The 27,455-nt window shown below is 39.8% G+C and overlaps 1 protein-coding gene across 9 annotated transcripts in view; it reads right to left on the reverse strand.

Annotated features, from left to right (window-relative positions):
* Positions 1 to 27,455, reverse strand: part of oxr1a (oxidation resistance 1a) — a 208,832-nt gene that overhangs the window by 36,334 nt on the left and 145,043 nt on the right. For 6 of the 9 annotated variants that reach the window (XM_042489229.2, XM_088083901.1, XM_088083899.1 and 3 more), the window contains 2 exons: positions 12,728 to 12,835; positions 10,469 to 10,582 (listed from right to left, as the gene is read on the reverse strand). The exons of the other annotated variants lie outside the window; for them this stretch is intronic. In XM_042489229.2, the coding sequence (XP_042345163.1) occupies positions 10,469 to 10,582; positions 12,728 to 12,835 (222 nt within the window). The remainder of the gene's footprint in view (positions 1 to 10,468; positions 10,583 to 12,727; positions 12,836 to 27,455) is intronic. 9 annotated transcript variants of the gene reach the window in all.

Consider the following 27,455-nt stretch of genomic DNA (forward strand, 5'->3'; position numbering starts at 1 on the left):
TTCCTGGAGTGAGCACCGAGTTCTCTCAGAGGTGTTAATCAGACACTTTGACTCTGTTTGGTTTAGTGATATACATACAGCTGATAGATCAATACAATTTATGCTATGGGAAGAAAGACAGCACCCTGCCTCAGCCGCCTCACATATTTCAAGTGAATATTGCTTTTCCGGGCTGCTGCTCTCTTTGCACAACTAAAATCCTCTAATATATGACGAGTGTTTGTCCTGCAGTGGCCTCCATGGCATCCAATATTTTCTCAGCTGGTGCTGGAGCGTGGTACTGTGAGGGATCATACTAAACATGCCCGTCTCTTTATTATGCCCTGTATTAATCTTGAGCTTCATACAGACGTCTCAATGAAACTGCTCAGCGGTACAGATAAGGTTAAGAGAGGTAACAGGTGGCAGTCATATAGAAAAGAAAAAGGGTGAAGAACAAACACAACCTCACTGAAAAATCCTATAATGAAGACAAACAGACTTTATTTGACCTTATTTGAGGTGAGCCCCGACTGGTCAATGTCCTGAAGTGACCAGATTCCAGTCAGTCTTGGAAGTTTTTTCAGTGTGTGTGACATCAAAGTGAGAGGAAGAGCATAGCGCAGCATAGTAGACTGGCTGCAGCACTGAAATCCAGAGATGAAAGGGCTGCCGTGCTGGCCTCAGACTGTGAGTAACCACTGTGGATGGGGAGTGGAGGTCAGTGAGGGAGGAGAAAGGTATGATGGAGTAGTGAAATGCAGAGGAGGGGTGCTGGGCAAAACAAGGCCTGACGGGGCCGCCAGGAGCTTGTCTGTGAGGTTTTTGTGGAGGTGGATGCAGCACGGCATCACGGTAATCTGCTCTACAGGAAGCTGTGAGGGGTGCTGACACTGATGGTGGGGACAGGAGATGGGTGCTACAGTGTTAGATGACAGCTGTGGTGGGGCTACAGGAATCAATATCCATTTAGCTTCCAACCAATATTTCTCTCAGTTAAAAAAAAGAGAGAAAAATCTAAAGAGAGGCAGTAAAATATGGCTTCTATCCAGGCTGGTGTTAGTGAAGGACAAAGTGATATATTATAAATATGAAAGGCAGTCGGCAGTAGCCCATATAAATTAACCCTTTGAAACATGGACTGACATCACTTTTCTTTTACTGCTTTCAGATCCACTTTCACAAGTATTTAAACCTTTGAGCAAATTGTTGCAATTTCTTTTAAAACATGGGGAAAAGGACAATGTGCGACTTGGTATGAAATATTTCACTTTTTTTTTCTTTTACTAATTTCTTGCTATTTTTGGGGGGTAATTTCTCTTTTTTATTGTTTATAGCCTTCTTCCCATGTTTTTTTTAAAGAAAACAAGCCAAACTGCCTAGGTTTCCAAGAGTTAAAAAGATTCATTCAATATATCTTTAAATTCTTTAACAAATCTATCAAATTTCCTTTGATTTTGAATTTTGTCTCTATGTGACGATAAAGATTTCAGAGAGGAAGTCTGCAGGTGCCACCTGGTTTTGACCTTGTCAGTGACACATGGTGCAATCAAAAATCAATCTATAGCTCCACCTTGTGGGCACGGCTGTATTCTGCAAGGAGCACACAATAGTTGGGATTCATCACACGTCAGTTGCCAGAGGTCCTTAGGTACAGTCTGTGCTGTGTTCACATCACACACAATTACAGCCTGATGACAGACAGACAGCCTAACAAATCATTGCACTGATTCTAAACTGCTAAAAAACATGAGGACATCATGTCCATGAGTTAAGCAAAAGATTATCACAAAAACAAGGTTACTGGATGATGGATTTTTCTACATGTAACCTGTTTGCTTGAGTGAGATCATCACAGTCATACCCATGTGGCAGCAGATATATAGGTAATCTAAACTGGTCCCACTTCCACCATTACTAATTTTAGATCACACCTCAGTGGAAGAGAGGAAGGAAGGACGGAAGGAGGGAGGCAAAAGAGGTGCCAAAAGAGGAAGAGACAGAGAAGGTCACAGTTGTAACTGTGCCACCATGGTGAGTAAGCGTGTGTGTGTGTTTATCAGTATGGGCACGAGGAAGGTCTGGATAGGACAAAAAGGACGCGCCTGCCCACACAGATGACCAGAGAGCCAGTATGCCAGCGAGCCGGTGGCTGCCAAATAATCCAACGACAGCAAGACCGCCAGCCGGAGAGTCAGCCAGCTAGCTACCCATGCATGTACGCACACACAGACACATGCACGGGCGCACACACAGTCATCCAGCCAACGATCCATGCCTGCAAGATGTGTTACTTTTTGTTGCCAGTACCAGCAGGCCAGCAGGCAGACCGAGAGCATGAAGACACTACTTCAGAGCTGCCTTAGCTGGCCTTCAGCTCTGTCAGAGAAACACTGAACATGGCTGGATGGTCAAAAACTTCTACCTTGCACACTGAAGCACAGCCAGTGTTGTGCATCAAAGCACATGCAGGACTTTTTATTTGACTCTTCTTTCAAATAACACAAATTTCCCTTCTACTCTCTTAAAAAGGAAATTTATAAAACACAACTCACCTAAAGTTTTTTCCAGTATCTTCAAGTAAAAAAAATTCCTATGTCCATTTTTTTTAACGTCAGAACCTGATAAATTCATTTAAAGTCAATCTTTAACACCAAAAACTCCCCCTCCATGGATGCATGTAAAGCAAGCATGTGAAAAAGACCCGTGTGAAACAATATGTGAAGACATCTGGGACGAAGCCATAATCCACACACAAATGTTCCAATGATAGGCAGATCCAATATAAGGTGTTAAACAGGTTCAGCTATTCCAACAGTAAAACTCTGCAGTATCTACCCGGAGGTGTCTGCACAATTTGATAAATATATTTTGCTGAAGGCACTTTAAAGCGTGACTATGTCACTTTTGAAGGAAAAACTAACATGTTCTTCCTTAAGCAAACAAAAGGTCGAATACATAGAAAATAAAGTGCACATAAAATGCACTCTTACCTATTCAGTGCACTCAGGGGTTTTGCTACTTTAGTCTTTAGCGATCTGGTATAACCTGAGATTGTAAGTAAAAACTGACGCTGCAAGGGGTGACTAAGATGTCTTTTCTTCACTTAGAGCTGTTACGTTATTTTTTTCATATTCAGTCTATGGGTTTCGCTGGTAACATATGACGGTCAATGTTAGCTATTTTAAGCGCCACTTAAGCAAAATATTAAGAAGTAATTAACAGTACTGACTGTCCTGATCGTGTAACTATTACTCTACAGCTTGAAACTTTTCTACTTTTCTACTACTTGGAATACATTTTCTGAAAATTCTCTACAGTAGTTGGTACCAAAATGTAACGTACTGGCTAAATGACTTGTCAAGAACTTTCCAACTTAAGGGAAATATGCAAAAGTCAGTATAAGTATAAATCATCTGGACATGGTTCTCAGCATGGAAGTAAGTGAGGTGGCGTCTAGCATCTAATAGTGCTAACTCCATAAACAGTGCTAATCAGCAGTGACAGTGCTGACAGAGTTAACAGTGTTAACCAGGGGGGAACCTGAGGGTGGGCAATAAGCATCTGAAAGACGTCCTGATATCAGCAGTAATCACCGTATGAGCGCAGTGCAAAGTAATGAGCTAGCCAGTAGGATACACATATGCACACCAGACACGCATGCCAGACAAGCTCAAATTACAGCACACACAGACAGCATGACTTAAAAATTATCTGCTCAGGGCGCCATTTCTCCTCTATATCTTTCGAAAGCAATATGTGGTTTGTTGCTATATTAGTGCTCTGAATGTACACTATATTAAAGGTCTTACTTACAAACCCTACTTTATTTATCATCCACACTGTTAAACTGTTTTGGCATTGTTTATGTTATACTGTTTTGCATATTTGTATCAGCACTCGTACCCTATAGCAGCTGCTGAACAGGAATTTCTCTCAGGATAGATTATCTTATCTTAAAAGGATTTGCTAATAAAAATCAAACTGGAAAATTTAAGGGAAATCTGATCCTCTTTTATTTCATTTCTGAAGGACATCCATTTCGAAAAAATACTCTCTTCACTGTTTTGTTGTGCTGTTGTTGTGTTCCATGTTTTCAACTACTTATTGAAAACTGAAGCACAAAACGGTTTCAACGCCGTCAGAGCTTTAATAAAAATGACAAATACATATGATTTGAGTTTTGATTTCAATGAATAACCACAAAAATATTCTGTAGAGACAAAACCTCCATTAAGCATGTGTAATGGCTGTGATTATTTGACAGGCTAGTTGAACATCTGGTGCTACACAACTCTTTTTAAATCTGAAAGTAAAAAAGATGCATCTGAAAGGAGTTTCGCTTGCATTGCTATTACTATGAACCTCCCAGAACCATTTATTTGGATAATATCCTCATTGAGATGTGCTTGCCGAGCACCAAAATTGGCTTGTAATTAAAAGAAGCCAGGGATTCTGGAGTAAAAAAAAAAGAAGCTGAGAGAGTTATTAAGGTCCTTCCTGTGGTTTAAAAAGTAATAGCACCTGGATGCTGCTTGCTTCTTTAAGACTACCAAGGAACACACACAGGAAAGGAAAGAGATAGCAGTGCGCAGGCAAGCACACACAAACATGCAGAGTTGACAGATACAGACGCACACTTTCACACACAGACAGGCAAACACACACACACACACACACACACACACACACACACACACACACACAACGCCTCCACAAACACATACAGAGTTGGCACATCGGGTGAGGTAATGTTCCCTCCCTTCTGCCTTCCAAGCACACTTCCTCTGCCTGGAATAATTGCTGCCTGGCTGCTTGTCTGGGAAAGCGAGCGGCTCCGTTCATTACTTGCTCTAAATATCAGACACGGCATCACTTTTAAAGGCTTAATTTCACTGCAGTCACAGCCCCTCTCTCTGATCCTCACCCGTCGAGAGCCGCAGAGTATGCTCCTGTTCTCACAGGCATGACCTAAATAGATAAGCAGTAAATGAACGGGGCCCTTTCTTTTGGCAACCGGGGAGAAATTAGCGAACAGAGATGAGAGCAGACGAGAGAGGAGCGCTTTGTGGTGGGAGGGTGTAGGGACTCAAGCGAAGCGGCAGTGACAGTGATGGCGATGGAGAAAATCAGTATCCATTTTCCTGCAAAAGTGGCAAAACAAGACGTGTGTTTCCATGGAGACCAGCAAACAGTCATATTTCTTAAGGGACCACTGAGCTTCCAGCAGTGCTTAGTGATTGGCTCATTCGGATGCTAACACTGGTGATCTTAGAGCTGCAAGGACAGGATGTGTACAGCTGACTGGACCAGACCTGAAGTCACTACAGACACAGACAACACGCCTCTAACCTCCTACATGATTTCTCATGAGATGCTGGTAAAGCTGAGAGGGACAAGTGGGAAAATGTGATGTGGAGTAATGTGTATGTGGCCATATATCAGTACACAGATACACACCACTACAAAACAACAAGGTGATACTGGAATGAAGGGGATAACACATAGGCATCATTTCAACCAAACAATCTGGTTCAGTTCAGTTCACTACACTTTAGAACAATGATTTTTCCATTTCCATTGGAAAAAGTTGTAGATGGTACCGTTTTCCTACCATCCCCATTTTTTGTCACCCCTCTGTTGGGGTACCTATCACACTGATCCAGCTCTAAAAGGTGAAGCCAGAAACACTGCAGTCTGTAGACTGGTCAATAGCGAAAAAAAATCAAGCAAGTTCATTTTGTCTTCTTGTTTTGATTATTTATTCTGTTTCTTTTTTATCAGACAAAAAAATGTAGGAGATGTATTTTTACAGCGTTCAGATGAAGCTTCTGAGGAAGACTGCAGCTGTCAGTCGAAACATGTCAAGGTAAAAAACATCTCCTGCATTTTCTGTCTAGAAATAGAATAAATAATGTGTTAGAAAAAAATATTTGTCCAAATTGAATGGGATGTATTCGGGTAGGCACCTTCATAGTAATGTGATCTACCCACCAAACAGCAACATTAGTCTCAAAGATGCTCACAAAGCGTTCACTAGGATAGATGTAGATAATGATGTCCAGAGGCTGCAGGCTGCAGTCCAGAAGGAATAATACCGTGCCCAAATATTTCCCTCTATTCAGAGGAAATATAAGCCCACTACTTTTCGATGTCAACATTGAGCCCCTTGCAATCACACAAAGAAAGAATGCTGGCCTGACTGGCACTAGTAGGGCAGGAGAAATAAACCTAATAAACCAACCAAATTAACTTTGCCTTTATGCAGATGACCTTCTCCTTTTCCTGTCTGACTCCAATATATCCATACCTAACACTTTCAAAAGTGTAACAATATTTTGGAAAAAACCCAGATGCAAAATAAACATGACTATGAGAACCATCACTCTCTCTCAGGACTGAGTTGTGGTTGGTTTTGTAACCGCTGTTCATACCATGGCAAGTTTTACATACATTAGTAAACTATAGCTATAATATGAAGGGTTAACAGTTAGCAGTTAGCAGCTATAGACTGAGGAAAGAAAAAATCGAATTCACTGTGCCGACTTCCTGCAAGTACCAGCAACTTTTATGGTAGAAAGTTTTCTTACATGTTACTTAAATCATAAGAAGAAGATTTGAATCCATCAACACACCTTGAATTTCAATATGACAACTCTGACCACACCATCTGTTAATATTGTCTCTCTTAGATGATGTAGGTTTTTAGTAATGAATGGATTTTTAAACATTAAAAAAAGAGAATTTTGACTGAATTATGTGAACTGCATATATTCTGTTTCCTCACTTAAAGAAAAAGTGGTGGCACATCATGTCAGTGTGCTCTAGCAGCACTAAACCCCTGCTTGACAAGAACTCATTGCACAAACCTGCTTTTTCCAAATAATAAATCCAGATATACTCTCACTCCAGCCTGTTTTTTTTTGAAAATGTTGGCATGCAACCCAGTTTGGTGGACGATAAAGGAAGTGAAGACATCACTGCATCTCTGCATCACTGGGTAAAAAGAAATAGGCTACAGTAACCCTGCCTACATTTAAGAGTACTGTCTGCGGACAAAATGCTAAAAGGATTTAGGGTCAAGGTACATGTTCGTAGGGGTTACTTTTGGTTCTCAGTTTTTAGCGGAATCGCGGCTTCAGTAAGTACCCTGATTTATCGCTGTACAATGCTTACATGCACCAAAACACACTGAATAAATAGGCACTGGGAGTTGGTCAGACATACATCTGGCCACATATTTAAATACCATTCAGTTCCATCTTCACATACAGAAATTACAGTAGCAATGAATCAAACCAAAATTGCTGTCAGCAGCTTGCATACTAATTTAGAAGCATGCATTAGCAGAGACCATTTTTCTAATAGCCCATTTCACTCAGGCACTTTATTCTGTAAATGCTCCAGCAATTTCACATATCAGCTTCATGACTGAAAAAGACCACAAGCTGTTTTTTTCCCATAAAAGTTGCTATGGTATTCTGCCTCTCCCTCTATAGGTCAATGTGAATATTGAGCAGGTACTAATGGATAGAGCACACACAAGATCATGGTCCTTTTGGACATATATGAAAGCATATATGTAACTGCATGCTTTGTGCTGCCTTTTTAAGGCAGCCACATAATAAAGGTCACATATAAGAAAACAAGTAAATTAAATTAGTTAGATAAATAAATTTATAAACTAATGCTGTAAATTAGCTTAATTCAGGATGTAGAAAGAAAGTGAGCAGATTTGTCATGGATGTGTAATGAGAACTGGATACAGGGTTTAATGTGGGGCCTTGAAAGTTACTCAGTGGCAAATGAAGCCAAGCCAGCTTAATTCATGCGGTATGAAATTACCAAGGTCTTCTGCTTCAGCCCTCCATTAACTTGAATGAGGATGAAATTATTTAATTGTATGGTTATTCTAGACTTTCAAAATGTTACTGGACCAAATGGCACAAATCCCAATAGTGTAATGTTTCATTGTGTGGGGATTTGTGTCTTTGGTAAAAAGTCTGTATTTGGGCCCCATGGCATCACATGACAAGACCACAAAGTTCTGATTCCATGTTTGGCCACAATGTGAAATTAGTTTTTCAGCCCTGCACTGTTCCTGGGGGCTTGACGTGTTTTCTTTTGTGTGACATGAGAGAGAATTTTTGTATTGGTTAGCGTCATGAGTGCCTAATTACATTAACAGTTATTCATTGTTCTACAACTCCATGAAGAGTAAGCCTTTTTACAGTTAATAAATCATAAGCTATGTTAAAGCAGTGCACTTTTTTGTGAAGTTTGAAGAGTATTGATCTAGATGGCCTGATTGTTACTGCACCCTCTTTTAGTCATTCAGGATGTCTGTTAGACAGTCATCTGAGTTAAGTGTGGCATTATTAGACCTTTGGAGACATGGTTTTTGGCTAGAAATGCTAATAAACATGATTTTAAAACTGTTGGCTAATTGCATTATTTTGAGCTGCTTTGACTACTCAATCTGAGATCACCAGGACAGACAAACCACAAATCTGCCTCTGATCAAGTCAGTCAACCTTAAGTTGAGTTGAGGTTTCAAACCAATAGCAACTATTAAAGCTGTAGTTGGTAAAACAAAAGAAAAGAAAAACAACTTTTTATAACATCTTATGAAGCTGTGATGTTTCTCTGCCTTTAAAACGCATCTAATGGCATTGTAGCACGTGAACAAAAACAACTAATCAGAGCCGAGGAGTCTGTTACGCAGCTTTCAATAACATCAGTCATTGCTCTTGAACTGAGGACAAACTGTCAATCTAGGCAGCGCTGATTCTGTTACTGCAGTTCATATTTCTCGCCTAAAATGTTTTCAGAAAGATACGTTAACATACTGTTTAAACGAAGCAAAAACGAAGCACCGACCACCAGCTAGAGCAAACTTTATCATTTTACAGCTAAATAGTGCACTCAGATATGTTTCTGAAAGCATTTGACGTGAGAAATAGGCAATGCAGTAACAGAATCTTGATACATATGTGATCAGCCCTGCCTAGTTTTACAGTTTGACTGTAATTCAAGAGCAGTGACTGACACAACTGACAGCTGCGTTATAGACTCCTCGGCTCTGATTGTCTGTTTGTCAACAACTGCGGTAGATTTGAGCATATGCCATTAGAAGCAGTATGAGGAGAAAGAGCACAGATTATCTGTCTCACATGCTGTTGCGTTGATGCAGTGACAGTTTCAGACATATGAGTTATTATTTTCATAAAAGTTACCAACTGTAGCCAGGTTGAAAAGAAGATCAAATTATGGTTTATGGAAAACTTGAAAGTGTAAGATCATCATATAATCATCCCAGTTATAATTCATATGACATCTTTATATCTATTTTTTGTCATTTTATTGTGGAAAATTGAGACATTTGTTGTATTGGTTTGTTGGTTGTATGGTAACACCTTGTCATCTAGACTCGTGCATCCTTGCTGCCTTTGCAGTGAGTACAATGTTGCTAAAGGAACAATGCTGCTTAACACTGCAGGGATTACAATACAATAGTTTCATGATGTTTTACAACTGGGTACGTGTTATGTGTGTTATGTGCAAATTATATGCAATATTTTGCATGTGCAATTTATCAATATGATTTGGTACAGCTGTGCTGTTGGTACAGCTGTGCTGTTTTGTTCATATGTAGTTTGTTTTATTGCAGATATGAAAGCATTAATGGGCGTAGCGTCTGAGTCCATGACTAATTTCCCTACGGTGATAACAAAGTATATTGTATCGTACCGTATCTTACTGTACCATAGAGAAAATCACTCTTGAACTTTACTGTATCATGTCCTTCTCTTTGGGTCTAAACTAAACTACATTAGACCTCCATTGTCTGCAGATTTAAACAATGTTTTTACAGTTTTAAAAGCACAATGAGATGAGAACATACATATTCTCTTGACTAACACAATGGAACAAATCATTTTACAGTGTCACTTGAAGTGAAGAGCAGCCATTGTTAAGAAGCAGCACATATGTCCTTGATGTAGACCATACTTGAAACACAGTACACACGCACACATCACTTCCTGCTCTGTCCTTGGAAAAAACAAGGCAGGTTTCATTGTGTGACCTACCCTTGGAAATGATTGGCACTTCTTGTCTTTTCTGGCCTCGACAGGATGACACATCATCCTGGATGTTCACCTTTAAGCTGACAATGAGCCGAGGTTTAAACTGTGACAGCCGTGGTTGAAGGATAAGTCAATTTATGTTGTGTGTGACAGCGTGTACAGTATATGGTGGTGACAAGGAGGCACAGACTATTCCTGTTGGTTTTGTTGTGTGTGTGGTTGTATGTGTGCAATAAACAGTATGTGAACCACTGTATATGGTAATGAGGCGCCTGTGGGTCTAACAGTTTTGGTTGCATTATCTCATGTCTGCTGCCAGTTCCTAAAAATAAGATGCTAGGTATTGTAGCACTGTTATATACAGTGTGTGAGATTGTGCATCAGAGGTGTGGACAACATACCGTCACCTTCTCTAAATCAGCTTCTGAGGAGGTGGGAGACAGGGGGCTGATGGGACTGAGGGAAGGAGAGCTTCCGACACTGGAGACGTACTCAGGATCAGGAACGTACAGAACCTGCAAACACAATCCATGTCTGTATTTACACAGGCGCTGCCTTTGTGCAAACATGCATTGTACATCACATTTGCACGCATCAGGAGAGATAAAAAAGAATCTCTCACACATATGCACACAGTACACACACAGTCCAACCTCAACACTGACAAGGCAAATGACATGACATCAAATGAACAGCCTCATGTTACTGACAGGGATAAACAGAGAAAGGGAAAGTGATGGTTATGATGGTAAGTCAATGTGTCAGAATTAGCAGTGATGGGAAATGATGGTTTTTATGTAGTTAGAACACATAAAATGACATTCATGTTTAATTTATCAATGTATTAGACTACCAATCATATTTATTATTTATTAATATGTTTCTCAATTAGTCAATCATTTGGTCCATAAAATGTCAGAAAATAGTGAAAAATTCCCTAAAAATTTGCCAAAGGTGTTTGGTTTGACAAAACAGAAGCAAAGAAAATCAGCACATATTTAGTTATACATTTAGTTGCACTTATCTGCACTTTTGCTATTTTTAATGATTTTTATGTAAAAAAAAATGCAAATCATTTAGTAATTTATTTTAGCTTTTATATTTTATCTCTTTAATTAAAAAGCTGGAATCAGTGACTTTTGGAATCTTTGCTTTAAAAATGACTTAAACAATAAATCAACGACCAAAATAGTTGCAGGCTAATTTTGTATCAACTGACTAATTGACTAATCATCTAATTGTATCAGTTGTGTATCTGTATTGATAGACATGTGTGCATCTGTGAACTGCAATTAACATATAATTATTGTCTATTGCTATCCACAGTGATGCTGATTTGAGTTTTATAATAATAATCCAAGTGACACTGAAGAGGAAGAGGTTTGTTGTTAAAGGAATAGTTTCACCTTTTGGGAAATGTACTCATTATCTCTCTTGATGTCAGTTTAATGATAAGATCAGTGCCATGGTTGTAGCTGTTCATTTCAAATTATGCTACAGCCAGGAGACAGTTAGCTTAGCTTAGCATAAAGACTGGAGACAGAGCGAAACAGCCGTAGCAGGCTGGCTCTTTTAGTGTCATCTTGAACATCTTTCCCAATTCATTGTCAGCAGAGCAGCTTCAGACTTTATCCATGATGACATCACAAATTTGCAGCACTCTAGCATTTAGATTTGGGAAAGAGTTGTTAACGTTATATATTTTGAGAGTGTCTTGGGCCATAGGAATAACATGAATTTTGAAAATGGATGTAGTTCCCCTTAAAATTTGATATTGAATCTTGAGATAGTACATGTTTGGCCTGTATGAGAAGATAAGAGACTAATCTAAGTAGAGCTTTAGTGTTCAATAAATGAGCTGTTTATGTTGTGGCGTAAGCTTGAGCCGTGGAAAGAGAGCAGAGCTGATGGTTCAGTAAGTGCTCTCCACACCACACTGTTTGGACTCAGATCAACTTGGCATTGTGTACCGAGAGCTGAGAAAGGGGATGATGCCAACAGGCGTATGTGGTTCGTCCCCATTCGTCTGGATTTCATTTTGATGCCAAGAAATACAGAAACAAAATATCGTTTTGAATGTTTGTCACCCCCCCCCCCCGGTGAAAAATTCAGTCGGAACTGCTTAAAAAAGACAAACATGTCTTTATATCAAGAGAGAGGAAAGCTGGCAACGTGTTTAACGGGCTAAAGATGGGTAGTTTGTGTCATGTTGTCGGAACTAAAGTATCTCTGGGAGAATTTAAGTATCACTCTTATTATTATACCTTTTTAGAAACAAAATAGGTCCTTTGCAATGAATTACATCCTAATGGGACAAATGGCACTGTAATTAGCAGGCAATTGAGTGGGGACACAGATAGTAGGGATGTGAACAGTGAGTCAGAAAGTTCCTCTGGGAGAGTGGGAGGATATGCAGACATGCAGCATGTGATGTTCCTAAAAAAACTTCTATGACCAAACCTAGATTCCCAAATGCACTGTAGAAATGTTTAGTGATTGTGAGATCAAGACAAACCACAGAGTATGTATTATGAACTGTCAAAAGCAGCTACTGCTAGATGGAGCGCTCTGTGAGGAAGTGCCGATATGAGGTTGCTGGAGGACAGTGATGAAGTGATGCAGCTGAATATATCAGTGAAGGCGTGCACGGCGGTTCACACCTGGCCAGGCACCACAGCTCTGGAGAACAGCTTGTTCAGCTGAACCAGTTCGTTGGGTGTGGTGTCAAACTTGAGCGCAATGCTGTTCAACGTGTCCCGCGATTCCACCTGGACCACAAAACAAGAGAGAGGACATGAAATCACACTGCTTTTTCTGTTTCAGGGCATTTCCTTAAAGCTGCACAGGGAAGACTAGAAGAGGTGACATAGATAAAGAGAGATGGAGAGCGAGAGAAGCTGAAAAACAGAGCTACGCAATTATTTCTTAAATGTTTGATTTTATTGCATGTTAGATTTTGGGATGTTATGCAGATTAAAGCTGTCAGCTGTTGACCAGGAATAGATTCCCACAGGAGGCAATGTTGCTGGCAGAAATATGAACTGACATGAATGTCAGCAGTAGTCTTGTGTTATCTTGTGAACCACTCATGTAGCTACATCTTCCCTTTTTTCTGTTTTTCAATTCCAAATGAGAAGGACTCTTCTTCGTGCACAGGGCTAACTGAATTGATTAGTTTCATCACTGATTAATCTCTCTCTTTATCAATTACTTGATTGATCATTAGTCTATAAAGCACCAGATAATTAATATTGACTGTTTACCAAAGCCTTTACCTGAAAATAATTGGTCGATCATTAGTAAATGTACCTGGGAACAGCAGGTCTGTCAAGCTTTAGGTTTCAACCATTCCAAAACTAAAAGCTTGAGAGAATGATAGGCCAGGGTGGTACATATTTTTAATACCTTCCTGACATTTCATTGGGGTATACAATATATTCACAGTATTTGTGTAGAAAAAACCTACAAACAAAGAATGTAAAAGCTGAGCTACTAATAGAAGACATTGCTGCATGTATGACACTGTATAGCCTACAATGTTGTTTTTCTAATAGGAAATTACCCTACTAGAACAAGTCTTGCTGGATTTAAATAATTATGGTCCATAGAATAATGAATAGATGGGAAGGTGGAGGATGAGATAACACTGGTTGCCACAGCAGATACCAACACACTCACTGGGCTGAATGAAGATGCTGTGTTGAATAAAATAATGTGGCTAATAAACTGCTTTTTGTAGTTGTAGGAACTCATTTAAAGACAGTGTTTAAAGTGTCAGCACACCCAAACAGGGGCAGAGGCTTTCTTCCTTTTCACTATACCTGTAAAGTTACCTCCACCACTTGCAGTCACCATCTTTCTCAGCTCAGCTGCCTTTTCCATGAGTATAGACTGTCCTCTGGTGGTGCGTGCTGTGCACTACAATACATTGTCTCCATACAGCATCTCCATATCAGTTTAAAAGAAAGAGTAGAGTCTATATTTTTAACAGTTCCCAAATGCTTGACACAGCCCAGGCCTAGGAATATGTGTAAGAAATTGATTTAAACGTGTGTTGGTCTGTTCTAGTGTAAGCTGCATGAACTATGTTACTACGTATAGTAGTAAACAAGCAACCATTCCAAGGCCAAAGAGCATTTAATACTACAGTATAATATCAAAACAAGCCCTGGTTATGACAAGCACATCCATTGTGTTAATTCCCTGTATGGAAGCTGATCCTGGATGATACTCTATCAGAATGTTGACTAATGTTAGCAACTCTGTCCTGCTCTTGATTGCTTTTAGCTTTTATCCTGTCCAACCATTTCCAAAAATACAAAGTATAAATCTTGCTTGTCCAAGTATTCAAGCTTAGCAGCTAAAGAATGTTATAAGGACAAATAAGTCTGCTTGAGGCTTGTCACAATAACTACAATATATTGGTTTTTTTGTTCATTCAATTTAGGTGCTGAGAGAAAATGCTTAGACAATGCATCCAAGTCTTTATATGGTAGGAACACTGCTGTTTATTCTGACATCCTGTTGGCTAAAATGGAGACATTTTTATGTAAACAAACATGCAAATAAACAGAAGGGCAATTTTGTACGATAAGTCTTAGATTCTTTCTTAACCATACTAGCCCTAGGACTTACTACAGCAGCTCTACACTTAATTTGGCTTGATAATATCATCCTGATCCATATCAAGCACACAAGGTGCGTAATATGGATGCATGAAGAGGTAGTGCTTCATGTTTGACAGATCACACAGGCTTCTGTTGTGGCGACATCCTGTGCTCAGCTGCTGCACCCTGCAGTTTCACGCAGGTGCATTTGCTTGTCTCCACCAGTTAGAATCCATACAACAGAGACATGCTCCACGCGTCTGAACTAGTTAAGCATCTAACATGCCCAGTGGGAGTTTCTACCTTCCAAATATGGCTGACAACCATGTCAGAAAGTTCCTGCCTATGTGAGAAATGTGGTATGAGTGAATAAAAAAGTGAGCTCAGGGGAGAGAACCCCCAAGAACCAGACAGGCAGGGCTGACTCTGAGCCGTGTATAATTAGGACAGGATAATGGCACTGTGGGTTTTAATGTAACAGTCATGGGACTGCCTAGATGGTTCACAGCATTTATGCAGCTTCCCTGTGTACATATGTGTGCAAACAGATTCAGAAAAACAACCACAGAGGAATGACAGCTTCTTCAAATTCTTGACATGACGGATTGTTTCCAGGAGGATATTCTTGCACCAACAAACAGACAGAGACACACAGCTCAGACACAGACAGGTAGTTCAGAAAGGGGAACCAAGACAGACAAGTTGGAACATTACTAACACAGAACCATTGTGTGTGTGTGTGTTTGTGTGTCTGCGTGTGTGTGTGTGTGTGAGTGTGTGTGTGTGTGTGTGTGTGTGTGTGTGTGTGTGTGTGTGTGTGTGTGTGTGCGCGCGAGTGTGTGTGAGTGTGTGTGAGTGAGGTGGTCACACATGACATGATCAGGACCATGGTCATGCCAGCAGCACACATTGAGGGGAAGAAGCAGCACATAAAGAAACTCTGAAGCAATTAGCGGCCAGTTTCACAGTTTATATTAATGCTCACATGCACTAAACTGAGCTCCAAATTCAGACTATTCAGACTATTCTCCAGGTAGCAACTAAAAGTCATTGTTAAGTTACAAAATAGAAGCTATTGCATCTTTTACTGCATAACACGAGTGTAAGGCAGCATTCATGAGACACAATCCTTAACAAACTCAGTGAGAGGAAGCGTGCATGGGGTAAAATTTGGTTTGAAACAGAGCTCTAAGGAATTCATATTTCAAATATTTGAAATATACAGAGTGTACTCGATTTAGCAAGAACAACAGAGCCATATGGCATCATCCCCCAAATCTATGTTTGAGAGAGGCAAGCAAATCAAGCACTCATGAGCACAAATATTCAGAGTGTGTGATGGGCTTCGGAGACAGGGAGCAAGGTTGGGGACAGGGACAATGTAGCTGTGGACTGGGTAGCAGTGAAAAGAAGCCATGTCGTGACTGAGACAGGATTAAGTGGAAAAACACTGCTGATCAAGTATGAGACATTGGTGCGTTCCCAGCAAGAAGCAGGAACACAAACTAGTAAAAAAAACAAAACAAAACTGCAGACAGCTCTGAGATGTTGATGTTGGCTGTGTGTTGTATTTGGATCCAGAGTCATTCTAGATTATTAATGATCACAGTTATTTAAATTAAAAATCTAATTAATGGATTCATTCGAACACCCATCCATAATGAAACTTTGGCCAAAGCACGCCCACTACAGGCATCCAAAGGGGTCGCTTTAATATCCAATGTTTTTTGCAGGCCCGTAAATGCTTGAGTTTTTTTGTTGATGAATATCTCTTATGGGGTGATTAATTGATCTGATGATACGTCACAGCTAATCAGAGCGATGGATGAGAGGAAATATTTGCAGATTTTTGTAAATGAAAGAGTTTTAGGGAAAAAAAACTAGCCAAAACTTTAACACTCAGTCCAACTTTTCATTTTCATCAAATCAAAAAAATTCAAAATGTTTTTTTCCATACAATTAAAACTGCTGCAGGCAAGTTATGGGCTGCATGATATGAAAAAGTAAAATCACACTGCAATTATTTTGACATAATATTGCGATATGAGTTGCAATTTCAGTGAGAATGGTCATTTTCACTGAATAAAATATAAAAATGATGATGTGATTTTTGCTGGGGTGTGTGCCAAAGAAGAATGCAACCTTTGGTACAAAGTACAATTTGTAGACCGAAATATCTCTGTTACAACAAATGCTTTAGTTTTAATTTAACACATTTCACCTTAATCAAAAATTGCAGCTCCTGCAATTTGTATGTTAAACTTTTCCATTTTGCGATTTCGATAATATTTGGATTAATTTTGCAGCCCTACACAGATCACTTGTTCTGGGTCAAGAAAACAGCTCTTTAACTTTTGGAGCTGAAATGTCTTGTGATGCTGATCACTTGCTTGTGGCAACATCTTTGACTTCTGAGCAATCAAACAAATGTAGGTTGAAAGTCCAATATAATAGTACTTTTGGTTTTGAAACTGTCTGCAAGTTTGAAATCCAGAAATCTCAACAACAAAATAATTGTTGAGTCATTGTTATTGATTAACTCTCTTGTCATCACGGGTTATTTCTCACATCTCTCCCTGTCCTTTCTATCTGGGCGATGGAGACTGAACAGGGTTGGACAAATCGGAGCTGAGAGAGTGCTAAACCAAAACCCAGATAGTGGGCTACACTGAGTTTGGATGCCCTACCCACTGGGGGAATACGCTAATCAGATCTGAGGTCAGTCACGCTGCTGGGATACAGTCTCCATGACTCAGCAATGTGAGCAATTTTGTTTGGAAAACAATGAACAAGGCAGAGCAGGGATGCATTCGGCAATGTGGACTGGGTGGGCTGACTGAGATGGGACTCTAACTGGCAGAGGCTTCACGGTGAGCAGAGCTACATTGGGGATGATGACGGCTGAAGATTGACTGTTCTGGGCTTCTAGATGCTCGCTGATGGATGTCAACAGATTAAAGTGAAGCGAGGAACAAACCTTTCAAACACCACCACTGACAATCATACTACAAAGATAAAAAACAAAATAAATTCTACTTTTCCACAGTGCTAGTGTAGCAGGTGACCAGTAAAACATGACACAATGATTCACATACAGGCTGCCTGTTAAGCCACATGGCTAGTTTGGCCCTGTTCACAGACAGATCTCCTTGAAGGGTCAGAGTGGACAAACACAATAACAGCAGTTTGTTGAGATGATCAAATTGTCCCGCTAGATTAAATGTTAATTTGATCAGTTTCTAGAAACAAATCAAATCAGAAGGCATCCTTCATATTTCAAAATGTTATTTGATACCCTTATATCTTCACTGCTTGTTCATCAGGCCAGATTTAATTCAATAATTCGATCAAAGTTGAGATTAAGTTAAATGGAGGTTGCACAGCAACCAGGGCAGTGAAGACACGCACAAAGCTTGTAGCTGTCAGGTTTGTGGATTAACATAATACGTCAAAAACAAATACAGATCATTCTTGTCCATGTATGAAACAGGGAGCAACTATAAGACATAGTACACACAGCCAACTCATCAGCTGCCAAACTCTCATTTTGGATATGTGAATATCATCAGGATGTACAGTATTTTCAATGAAACAACCACACTCAGGAAAGAGTTTTGCAGCTATAATGCCAGAGTATTTAGGAGGGCCAGTTTGCATAGACCTGATGTTTTAATTATCGCATAAAGGTATGTGGGTTTATTTCAGGGATGTCAGTTTTGGTTTATTTTGCTTTCCATAGACCAGCACCCATGAATCAGTAACTAACTGGTTAATGATTAAGAAAAAAATGCAAAATGATGTGAGAGGCTTTTCAATTTACTCTAGCGCTCCACTGACTCAGTGGGCTTTAGCAACACATTTTAAAGTACTATCCATTTAGAGGTGGTGAAACTGAAATGTTTCATGATGTTAATGTTTTGCCTTTAATTTTATTTTCTGTCGGCTGTGGGGACAGACAGCCAGCTAGCTACGTTAACATGCGAAAATATAATTTCCACTGCCAACCGTCCTGTTAACACTGGTAAGATAGCTTTGGTCGCTCTGCACTGCACAAAACCACTGGGGTCAGGTGAGAGCTAGCTAGGGGCGCCGGTCATTCACGATTCCCTCTTTTAAAGCAGTGCTGGTAGCAGGACAGTGTTGCTGTGGAAACATGGTGGCCACCCTCTGGTCTTACCAGGTTGCCCTGATAAGTAAGCGGCTTCCTTTCAAGCCAAAAAATTCCCTTTAGCATTGTTAACTATGTTAGCACTACTGACCATTCTGACATTGCTAATGATGCTAACGGAGCTTACAGTGCTGAAGAGGGTTTCCGGCCACCCTGGTGACCTGGTGGGAGACCAGAGGGTGGGCACAATATCCACAGCAATGCATTTGGGTCTGGATAACATTACTAGCGGTAACTGCAGAGCAATTGCTGAGTGGCATTGCTAGCTAGCTCCTACCAGACCTGGTGGGGTGCACTGCAGCAAACCGACATGCATAACCAATCAAAAATATTCTGGCCAACTGTACACAGTACATGCTAGTTTATAGTTAGCTACCTGTTTTTAGGCAGCACTTGTCCAAATTACACTGTACACTGCAGTTATCAACTTAACCAATTCCTCAACATACCATGGTTACCATCAACAACAAATTTACTACAGTTCTTTGAATATAACTACACACTGTTTACAATCATGCAAGTATTCCAGTTATGATCAGGTTTCTCCAGCATCCCAGTCACAGTATGTGTTGCATGTGGAAACGTCATATACTGGTTCTGAAACCTGGATAAGCTCTCAGCTAAGCAGGATAAGCTTGTAAAACTCATACAACATTTGCACAGATGTGACTCTAAAATGGTTACACAGTAGTTAACAAACATTTGGATATAAACAAAGTAGTGATATTCAAAAAGCTGAACTAAAAGTCAATAGTCTAATGAGTAATGCAAAGAACTGACTGCACTGTTGTTTTAATCTTCTGCTGCAGCAGATCTTGTTGAAAAGCAAATCTAGCAAAACAAAACTGGGTTTATCCAAGCTGCTGAGGTATCTCAGTATATATAAGATAACACAGAGGAGCTGAGATGCTGGGCCTTTAAAGACACTACACTGCTGCAAATGTTTAAAATTCTGATTACATTAGAATCAAGTAAATAAAAGGCTAAAAAAATCAAGGTTCTCAAATGTCTCAGGTGTAAATGTCATATCCAAAATAAGATCAAAACCAAGATAAGAGTCAAAACCAGGGTAACATTTTGCATGTCATCAAACTCACTGAGCTGATCAAGTAAAGAAGTCAAAAGACAAAGCAGTGCAGTGGGGACAAAAAAAAGGAAATACCTTGGTGCCTTTCACCACAGTAAGTAGAAGAACGCACAAAGAAGACTTAAGTATGGATGTTGTGACAGCGACGTGTCCCATCTCAAACATTTCCTCATAAATGTGTCATTAACAACCACTCTTCTGACAGCATCAAAGTCCTTCATGAATTGTCACCTCATCAGCTCTGTAAAGGGAGTCGTACTGTTTGTTCAGGCAACAGCAGCGTGTCGGCTTGATAAATATCCTGTCCTCAAAGTCACAGAGATCAGACCCAGAGCGGCAAAGTGACTCTACAAAGACACACATTCAGCAGGTGTTTACAACACCACTATAAAAGCAGAACACGAACTTCAAAATATCTTCTAAACATTAAATCTATTACTGCTGTGTACCATAACTGACCATCAATCATTCCATCCTAAGGGCCCTGACACACCAGACCAACTGTGAGCCATCGGTCAATGACGATTATCAAGTGTCAGTCGCCCTGGTTTGGTTTATTTTTTTAAGCGTGTCCCACAAAATTGGTGCTAGTTAGGGTGAGATCGAAAGAAAATTGTTTATTTAAGACTTTTTTTTAAAGCCATTAAGCTCTTCAGCAGACACCATTTATAATTGTTTGCGCTATTGTGCGCTAGTGTACAATAAATATAACTTGTAAGGGTGGAAAAGAAGAACGCTACAGCATACTATTGCAATATTTTTGCTTGACAATATCATATCCATACATAGATAGAAGCTAACATTATAAATACAAAATTAAACTTTAGGTAGCCCACTAGGATAATAAAATCAATTGCTTTTTCAGTCCATTAGGTACATTTTGTTGCAATAAAAATAAAGATAGATCAACAGACTGGAAACTTGAATTTTTCCTTTGGGGACATAATTTGCAGTAGAAAAAAAATGGCAATACTTTGCATATTGCAACACCTTTAAAATTGCAATAATATCGTATTGTGACTTAAATCATGGTGATATCATACCACAGGGCCTCTGGTGAGGTGCCAATAAGCATTGAGTTGTGCTGTTAATGTGCTAACTGCCTAACTAGCATCTTAAAATATGTCCTGTCAATTTTCTGGTTTCCCTTTTTTAACGGCAATGTCAGACGACTGCTATCTGTGGGTATGGAGAGTTATTTTCTCTCACACAGGCGCAGAATGTATACACTAGTTGGGCTGTAGTCTTTGCGGTATGTTCATGTACAACTTTTTTGGTCGAGACACAGTCAACGTGACATTAGCTAATTCTTTGATGTCAGTTTGGTGTGTCTGGGCCAAAAAAGTCTTCACAATACCCTGGTCAGCATATGTGTTATTGTGAAGTCTTTGGTCCATAGAATACATTTTATGATTGAAAATTTAAGACCCTGTTTTAAGGGAAAACAGGGATAAGGATTTAATAATCAGCAGGGCTCCTACAGTGTCAGAGCCTTTCATCCAGGCAGCTTCAGCACAGAGCATCAATTCTCCCTAGGTGCTATTTGCTCCCGTCTCATCCATGAACTATTTATTTTTAGCTTTACAGCTCCTCTGTTGCGCAGCACAAAGCCGACCTATAGGACATTCAGGTCCACGGGACAACAGCTGCTACAACACTGTTTTTATACACATTTTCCTTCAGCATTCTGCAACATAAGGCCAGATTTTTGGCTTATGTTGACGAAATCACTGCTATTTGCTCCCAAACTACATATTTCCAAGCTTATAGCCTAACGACAGCTGCTGGCTCTTGCATCAAATAGCTGCTCTGGTTGGTCTTGTATCAGGAGCTCAGCCAATCAATATGGGTAAAAATATCTGCTGTTCAATGAAGTAAACATTGGCAAAGCCAGGTAGTGGGCGGATCTTGGCTCTGAACTTGGTGTAATAATAGTATGATTCAAGTTAGCTTTATAAGCTTAATTAATCACTTAATCTCCAAGGCAAGTGTTGTTTACAGCACAAATAGGCTTGTACGTCACAGAACCACCAAGGCACCTCTAAAATTCTGATTCATGTGACTTCACCAAACCTAAGAGCTGAAGCCATTGATCGTTCTGTAAGAGGAGCTATCTCTAACTCTATTAAGTATCAGAGGACAGGGGACATGCAAATGTGACCCACTGATAAAGACCTGTTATTGACACATTGATGGAAGAACGAAGGAGGGAGGGAAAGAGAAAGAGAGTAATCACAATCAGGATCATAGCTGCGAATGACAGGTACACCATATCTTCTTATCCTCAGGATCAATAATGTCAATTATTCATCTCCAACTGGGGATGAATAATTAAGTTTCTTCCTGTTCGGGTGACATCTGTCCTTCTGAGAAGAAGGGTAGAGGAAGGCTGAGACAGCCATCTTGAGAGTGACTGACATCTAGCTAATGGTCACCTTGTTGAACAGGAGAAGACGCCCAGATTCAACGAGGGCAGTCAGCTGGACAGCTAAAGACTAATAGCTCCATTAAAGAGTCCAGTGGCATCTTGGTAAGTATGGAACATGAGAGCAAATCTATGAGTGCTAATGCAAAAGGCCAACCAAGGAACGAAGATTCAGAGCTTCTTGGTCTGATAAATAAGCAGAAATGTGTTTAAAGTAACCATTCGCAGCTGTTGGCTGACCCACAGTTTTACCTAAGACCCGTTTTCTGCACTGAGACCACCTCATTTCTCAATGAAAAATGAAATAATGACTCAAAAAGAAAAAAAAAAGCTGAGAAAAATGGAGATCAGTAAACGAGTAACCATAATTGACACAATGAATCATTTGTATCGTCATCAAACTGGAAATAAAACTCAACAGTGTACAATTTAATCACTCATAATGCCACATCAGAGCAGCTATCGCTCCTCATTTTATAATGAAGGATGAAGCCCAGCTTTAGCATGACAGTTGCCATGGCGACTTTGTCGTTACTACCCTAATGGCATGTGTATCGTGTGCAAGTACACCCTTGCTGATCATTTGCAGACCTAAATTTAGACCCTCTATAAGTAACTGGGGAGAAAGTCATATCATTCTGCCCTTTTTAAGGGGACACACAGCAAGTTTGCTGTCTCACTTTCAAGCTCTGATGGATCCCTGCTTGTGCCAGGCACTGAGATCCTGCTTCAGGCTTTGACAGCATGTCCACTAATTTATCAACACTTATACAGAGACTAATGACACGCAAGAACCAGCAAAGCAAAAACACATCCACTGTAGGAGTGGTAAATGTCTACCAAATTGGCGTACAGAGTGTCCACAGTGACACATATCCATGAACAATATATTCTTATAGGTGCAGTCATTTTTTAAATATACTTTCTTTCATAATTTTTATATGCATGTATGTTGGATACGACCTCAGCTGTTGATTTACTGAGGCAGGTGCAAACCAGGTAGATTTTAAAATAATTTTCATGCTTGCACCTTTATTAAAACATGCTTTCACTAGACAGTAAAAAGGGTGGTTAAATAGCCTTCTTTTTCTTTAGTAAGTCTGGCACAAGGAGCTATTATATTTAGATTATACACATTCTTCACTTATGTGCTCTCTGGCTGACACTCCTTAAAATACTTATTCATCCAGGGTTTCCCACGCATTCATTTATTTGTGGTGGCTCACCATGAATAAAACATCTGCTGACACAAATACACTTTCTACTTTTGAAGCTGGACGGTTCATCAGGGGGGCAACTTGATATACATTGTTATACCGTTATTTAAGCACCACACTGTCGTAAAGTAGAGCGTACTCTGAACAGAGACAGAGCAGCAGAATGTCAGATGCACTGAGAGTGAAACTTAACCATTCATTCTGCGGGGTCTAAAAGTTTGCATTCACTCACAAACAACTGCTCCTCACATCCAACGCACTGATTTGATCAAGTCAAGTCAATTTTTTTATAAAGCCCGTTTTCACAAAACACGGTTTGCCTCAGAGGGCTTTACAGGGCCCTTGATCACTCTAAAGTGATCAAGATATTACTGTGATGAACTCCAAATATTGCTGAAGTATTCTGACTATAGTTTAGTACCCACTTGCATTAGCTGCCAGTGCTCAACTGATATCTGCTACCACGTACAGGGCTAGAAAATGGCATGCACAGTCTAAACCAAGATGGCTTATTGACCGGCACACTTATCATTCTGTTGGTCTTTTTGAACTTCAAAAACATGCAATCCTCAATAATTCTTTAAAATATCAAAATGATACAGAGTGGCAATTCACTCCCTAAAAAAAGATCTTTGGCAGAGTGGAGACTGGCTCTGTGATGCGTGTTTACCAGATAACAGCCAAGTCATTTTGAAGCTTGGCTGACCAACAAAATAAATGTTAATAAATCTTAATATAAGAAGCCTGACAGCTCTGATCAGGCCCCCTGTTTTATGGGGACTACTGGGTGCAGGGAGGGACATTTTATGTTTTAAAAGGGTCACTGTCACAAGGGTATGCTCTGACTCAAATCCTCACTAAGATTATATATTTGATAAGAGAAGTGGCTTCAATTGTTCAAGAGACAGTTTACCCCAAAATCAAAAATATATAGTTTTGTTCTAAACTGTAGTTCTATTTATCAATCTAGTTTGTTTTGGTGTGAGTTTGGAGTGTTGCAGATACAGCATCTGCCATGGAAATGTCGGCCTCTCTAATATAATGGAATTAGATGACACTCGGCTTGTGGTGATCAAAATGCCAAAAAAAACCTCAAGAGCAGTGTCTTTTCCAGAGATCATGACCCAGTAAGTCAAGATAATCCACAGACCTTGTTGTGAACAGTTCAATGTAGGAACAATTTTCTTTCAACCAAGCTATAACCGCAAACCAAATCACTGCACAAAAGGAAGTATACATCTACTGCTAGCTCACCAGGCACCACTGAGCTAGCCAACATTACAGCTGAGGAGAGCGCCATTAATGTTTACAACTCGCGCTGTCAAGTCTTGTGTCCATGCGCAGATGCACTCTTCCTTCGATGCAGTGTAGTTCAGTAGAAAGAAAATAATTCCTACATAAAACTGTTCACAACAAGGTCTGTGGATTATCCTGAGTAACCGGGGTCATGATTTCTGGAAAGAGACATTCCTGTTGAGTTTTGAAATGATTTTTTTTCCTTTGGCAGTTTCATCACCACAAGCTGAGTGCCATCTGGTTCTATTACATTCAAGGGGAGGCAGACATCTCTATGGGTGATATCTCCAACACTCAGCAACCCACTCACACCAAAACAATCTAGATTGATAAATAGCACTACAGGTAAGAGAGAAAATGTATTTTTGATTTTGGTGTGAGCTATCCCTTTAACACAATGTGTTAAAATATTGACTGTGGCTCGCAATACAGTCCCAAAGAATGAAAAGATAGCAAACATTGTTCTATCTCTGTCTGTTTTCTCTTTGGTTTAACATTAAACAACAATCACAGGCTCCAACATGTAGGTGGAACATGAGCAATAGTTGAAGTAAGGTAACAGAGAGAGATGCTGACATCTGGGCCTTGTATTAATCTGCTCCTCTACCCATTTAGCTACCCTTCCATCAGTCTCCATCTTCTCTACATGCATGCCCCTTTATCCCCTCCTCCATCCCTTTTAACGTCACCATCCACACACCCCTCCGATCCTATCACTTCTCCATCATCCTTTGACTTGCTCTCCTACTCTCAGACAGGGAGCTGTGAAAGAGCTGAAACAGTGGGATCTCCTCTCCTACCCAGCGGTGAATAATGCAATCAGAGTGACTGATTGTCAGGAGGGTGCAGAGTTAAAATTGCCGCCGATGTGTGTGTTTCTCTGTGTGCGCACACGCACACATACACACATACATACATACATACACACACACACACACACCTTGCGCTCGGGGTATGACTCATCTAATGTCCGCAAGTCCTCTAATGCCCACAGAGCTTCCTTTAAACACAGCAAAAATCCTTTTAACCTGCAGACTGGTGACTAGTGAGAGATCCCCTCCACAACTGATAAAACATGTTAAACTGTAAATTAACTGTGCAGATGTGTTACCTAAATATATTTTTTAAATGTGATTGAATTTACATTTATGCAACATTGTAAACTTGGCACAGCGGTGTTGCTATTGCTAGCATGCTAACATGCTCATAATAACATTGCTAACATGCTGATGTTTAGTAGGTGTGTTTGACACCTTCATTTGATAACTATCACTTTGAAAAAATGAAGCTGAGGCTGATGGGAATGTCACTGGTTTTACAAGTGTTTTGGTCATGCATTAAAGTATTGAACAAATTAAAAATGTTGACCCAATGATGGGACTACATGAGATATCAGGGCTTTACTAAACTTATTACAATTCATTCTAAGTTGGTAATAATCTGTGTACCAAATTTCAAGCTCTGATGGACATGACACCTAATCAATTTTAAGTAAAATTCCAAAAGGTTTGTATTACTGTTTCAAATGTTTATTATCATGTAAACAGTGCTTGATTACAGCGTTTTGAAAAAATCATGGAAAATACTGTCAGCAGCATTCACCCAAGTTAGCAACAGTTTGACAGACTCAGGTGCAGCATGCAACATGTTTTTTTTGCTATTCCCTTGTTTACAGAGTGGGTGTGAAACAGGCAAACCCAGTGATGCTAATGATGTTGTGTCCTCATCTACAGTGACACAGACACTCAAGCAAGCATTTCAAAAAGCTGGCCATCAGTAATGTTGATGCATGGTGATGATATGGTTTAAGTCATGGTTTTAAATATAAAATTTGGTGAAATTATCTTCATGTGTATCAGTATTTTTCACACACTTTAGAACATTTTAACAACACCATGATAATACTGATAACTGCGATAATTTTGATTACTATAATTATGGTTTGAAAATTTAATAATTTCAGCTTTCACTGAGACATGTCACGTGAGACAACAAACATTTTTTAATGTAAATCTTCTGGGAACCATGAACATTTGTACAGATCTACCCATTAGATATTTAACAGACGTGTGATGACTTTAACTTGCTGGTGGCTCTACAGGAAAAGTCAGAGGATCACTAGAGTCCTTAGGGTTTATCCCCTGGGCACCATGAATGTCCGTACAAATTTCATCGTCATCCATGATAGCTGATTGCCCACCCTACATGTGCGACAGGTGAATATGCATTTTCAAGCAAACGGATTGTTTAACTACAATCGCTGAGAACACATACAGTTAATAATACTATCTGACTGATCATATTTTTGGCTAGAGTGAAAAAATCCTGAATGCTGACAACCTCCTTCTTTCTTTCCCAGCCTACAAACTGGAATCCAGACAGCCTTCCCCTTAAACTGCGCTCTAGTGTCACTATACAAAATGTAATGAGAGGTTTGCTGTGCCCGTTCTGCTGAGAGTACTGCAGCAGACTGAAACAGAGTGTGGGTAGGGAGGGTCAGGCCAAAAACATAAACATGGCTCAACATTAAGGAAGAATTCCAGTTAATCCCAGCATAGGGGTTTTCTTTAAAGTTCTGCCTATATGCT

The sequence above is a fragment of the Plectropomus leopardus genome, chromosome 11 (genome assembly GCF_026936395.1).
Source record: "Plectropomus leopardus strain MGB_pleo_1.0 chromosome 11, ASM2693639v1, whole genome shotgun sequence".
Lineage (NCBI taxonomy): Eukaryota > Metazoa > Chordata > Actinopteri > Perciformes > Serranidae > Plectropomus > Plectropomus leopardus.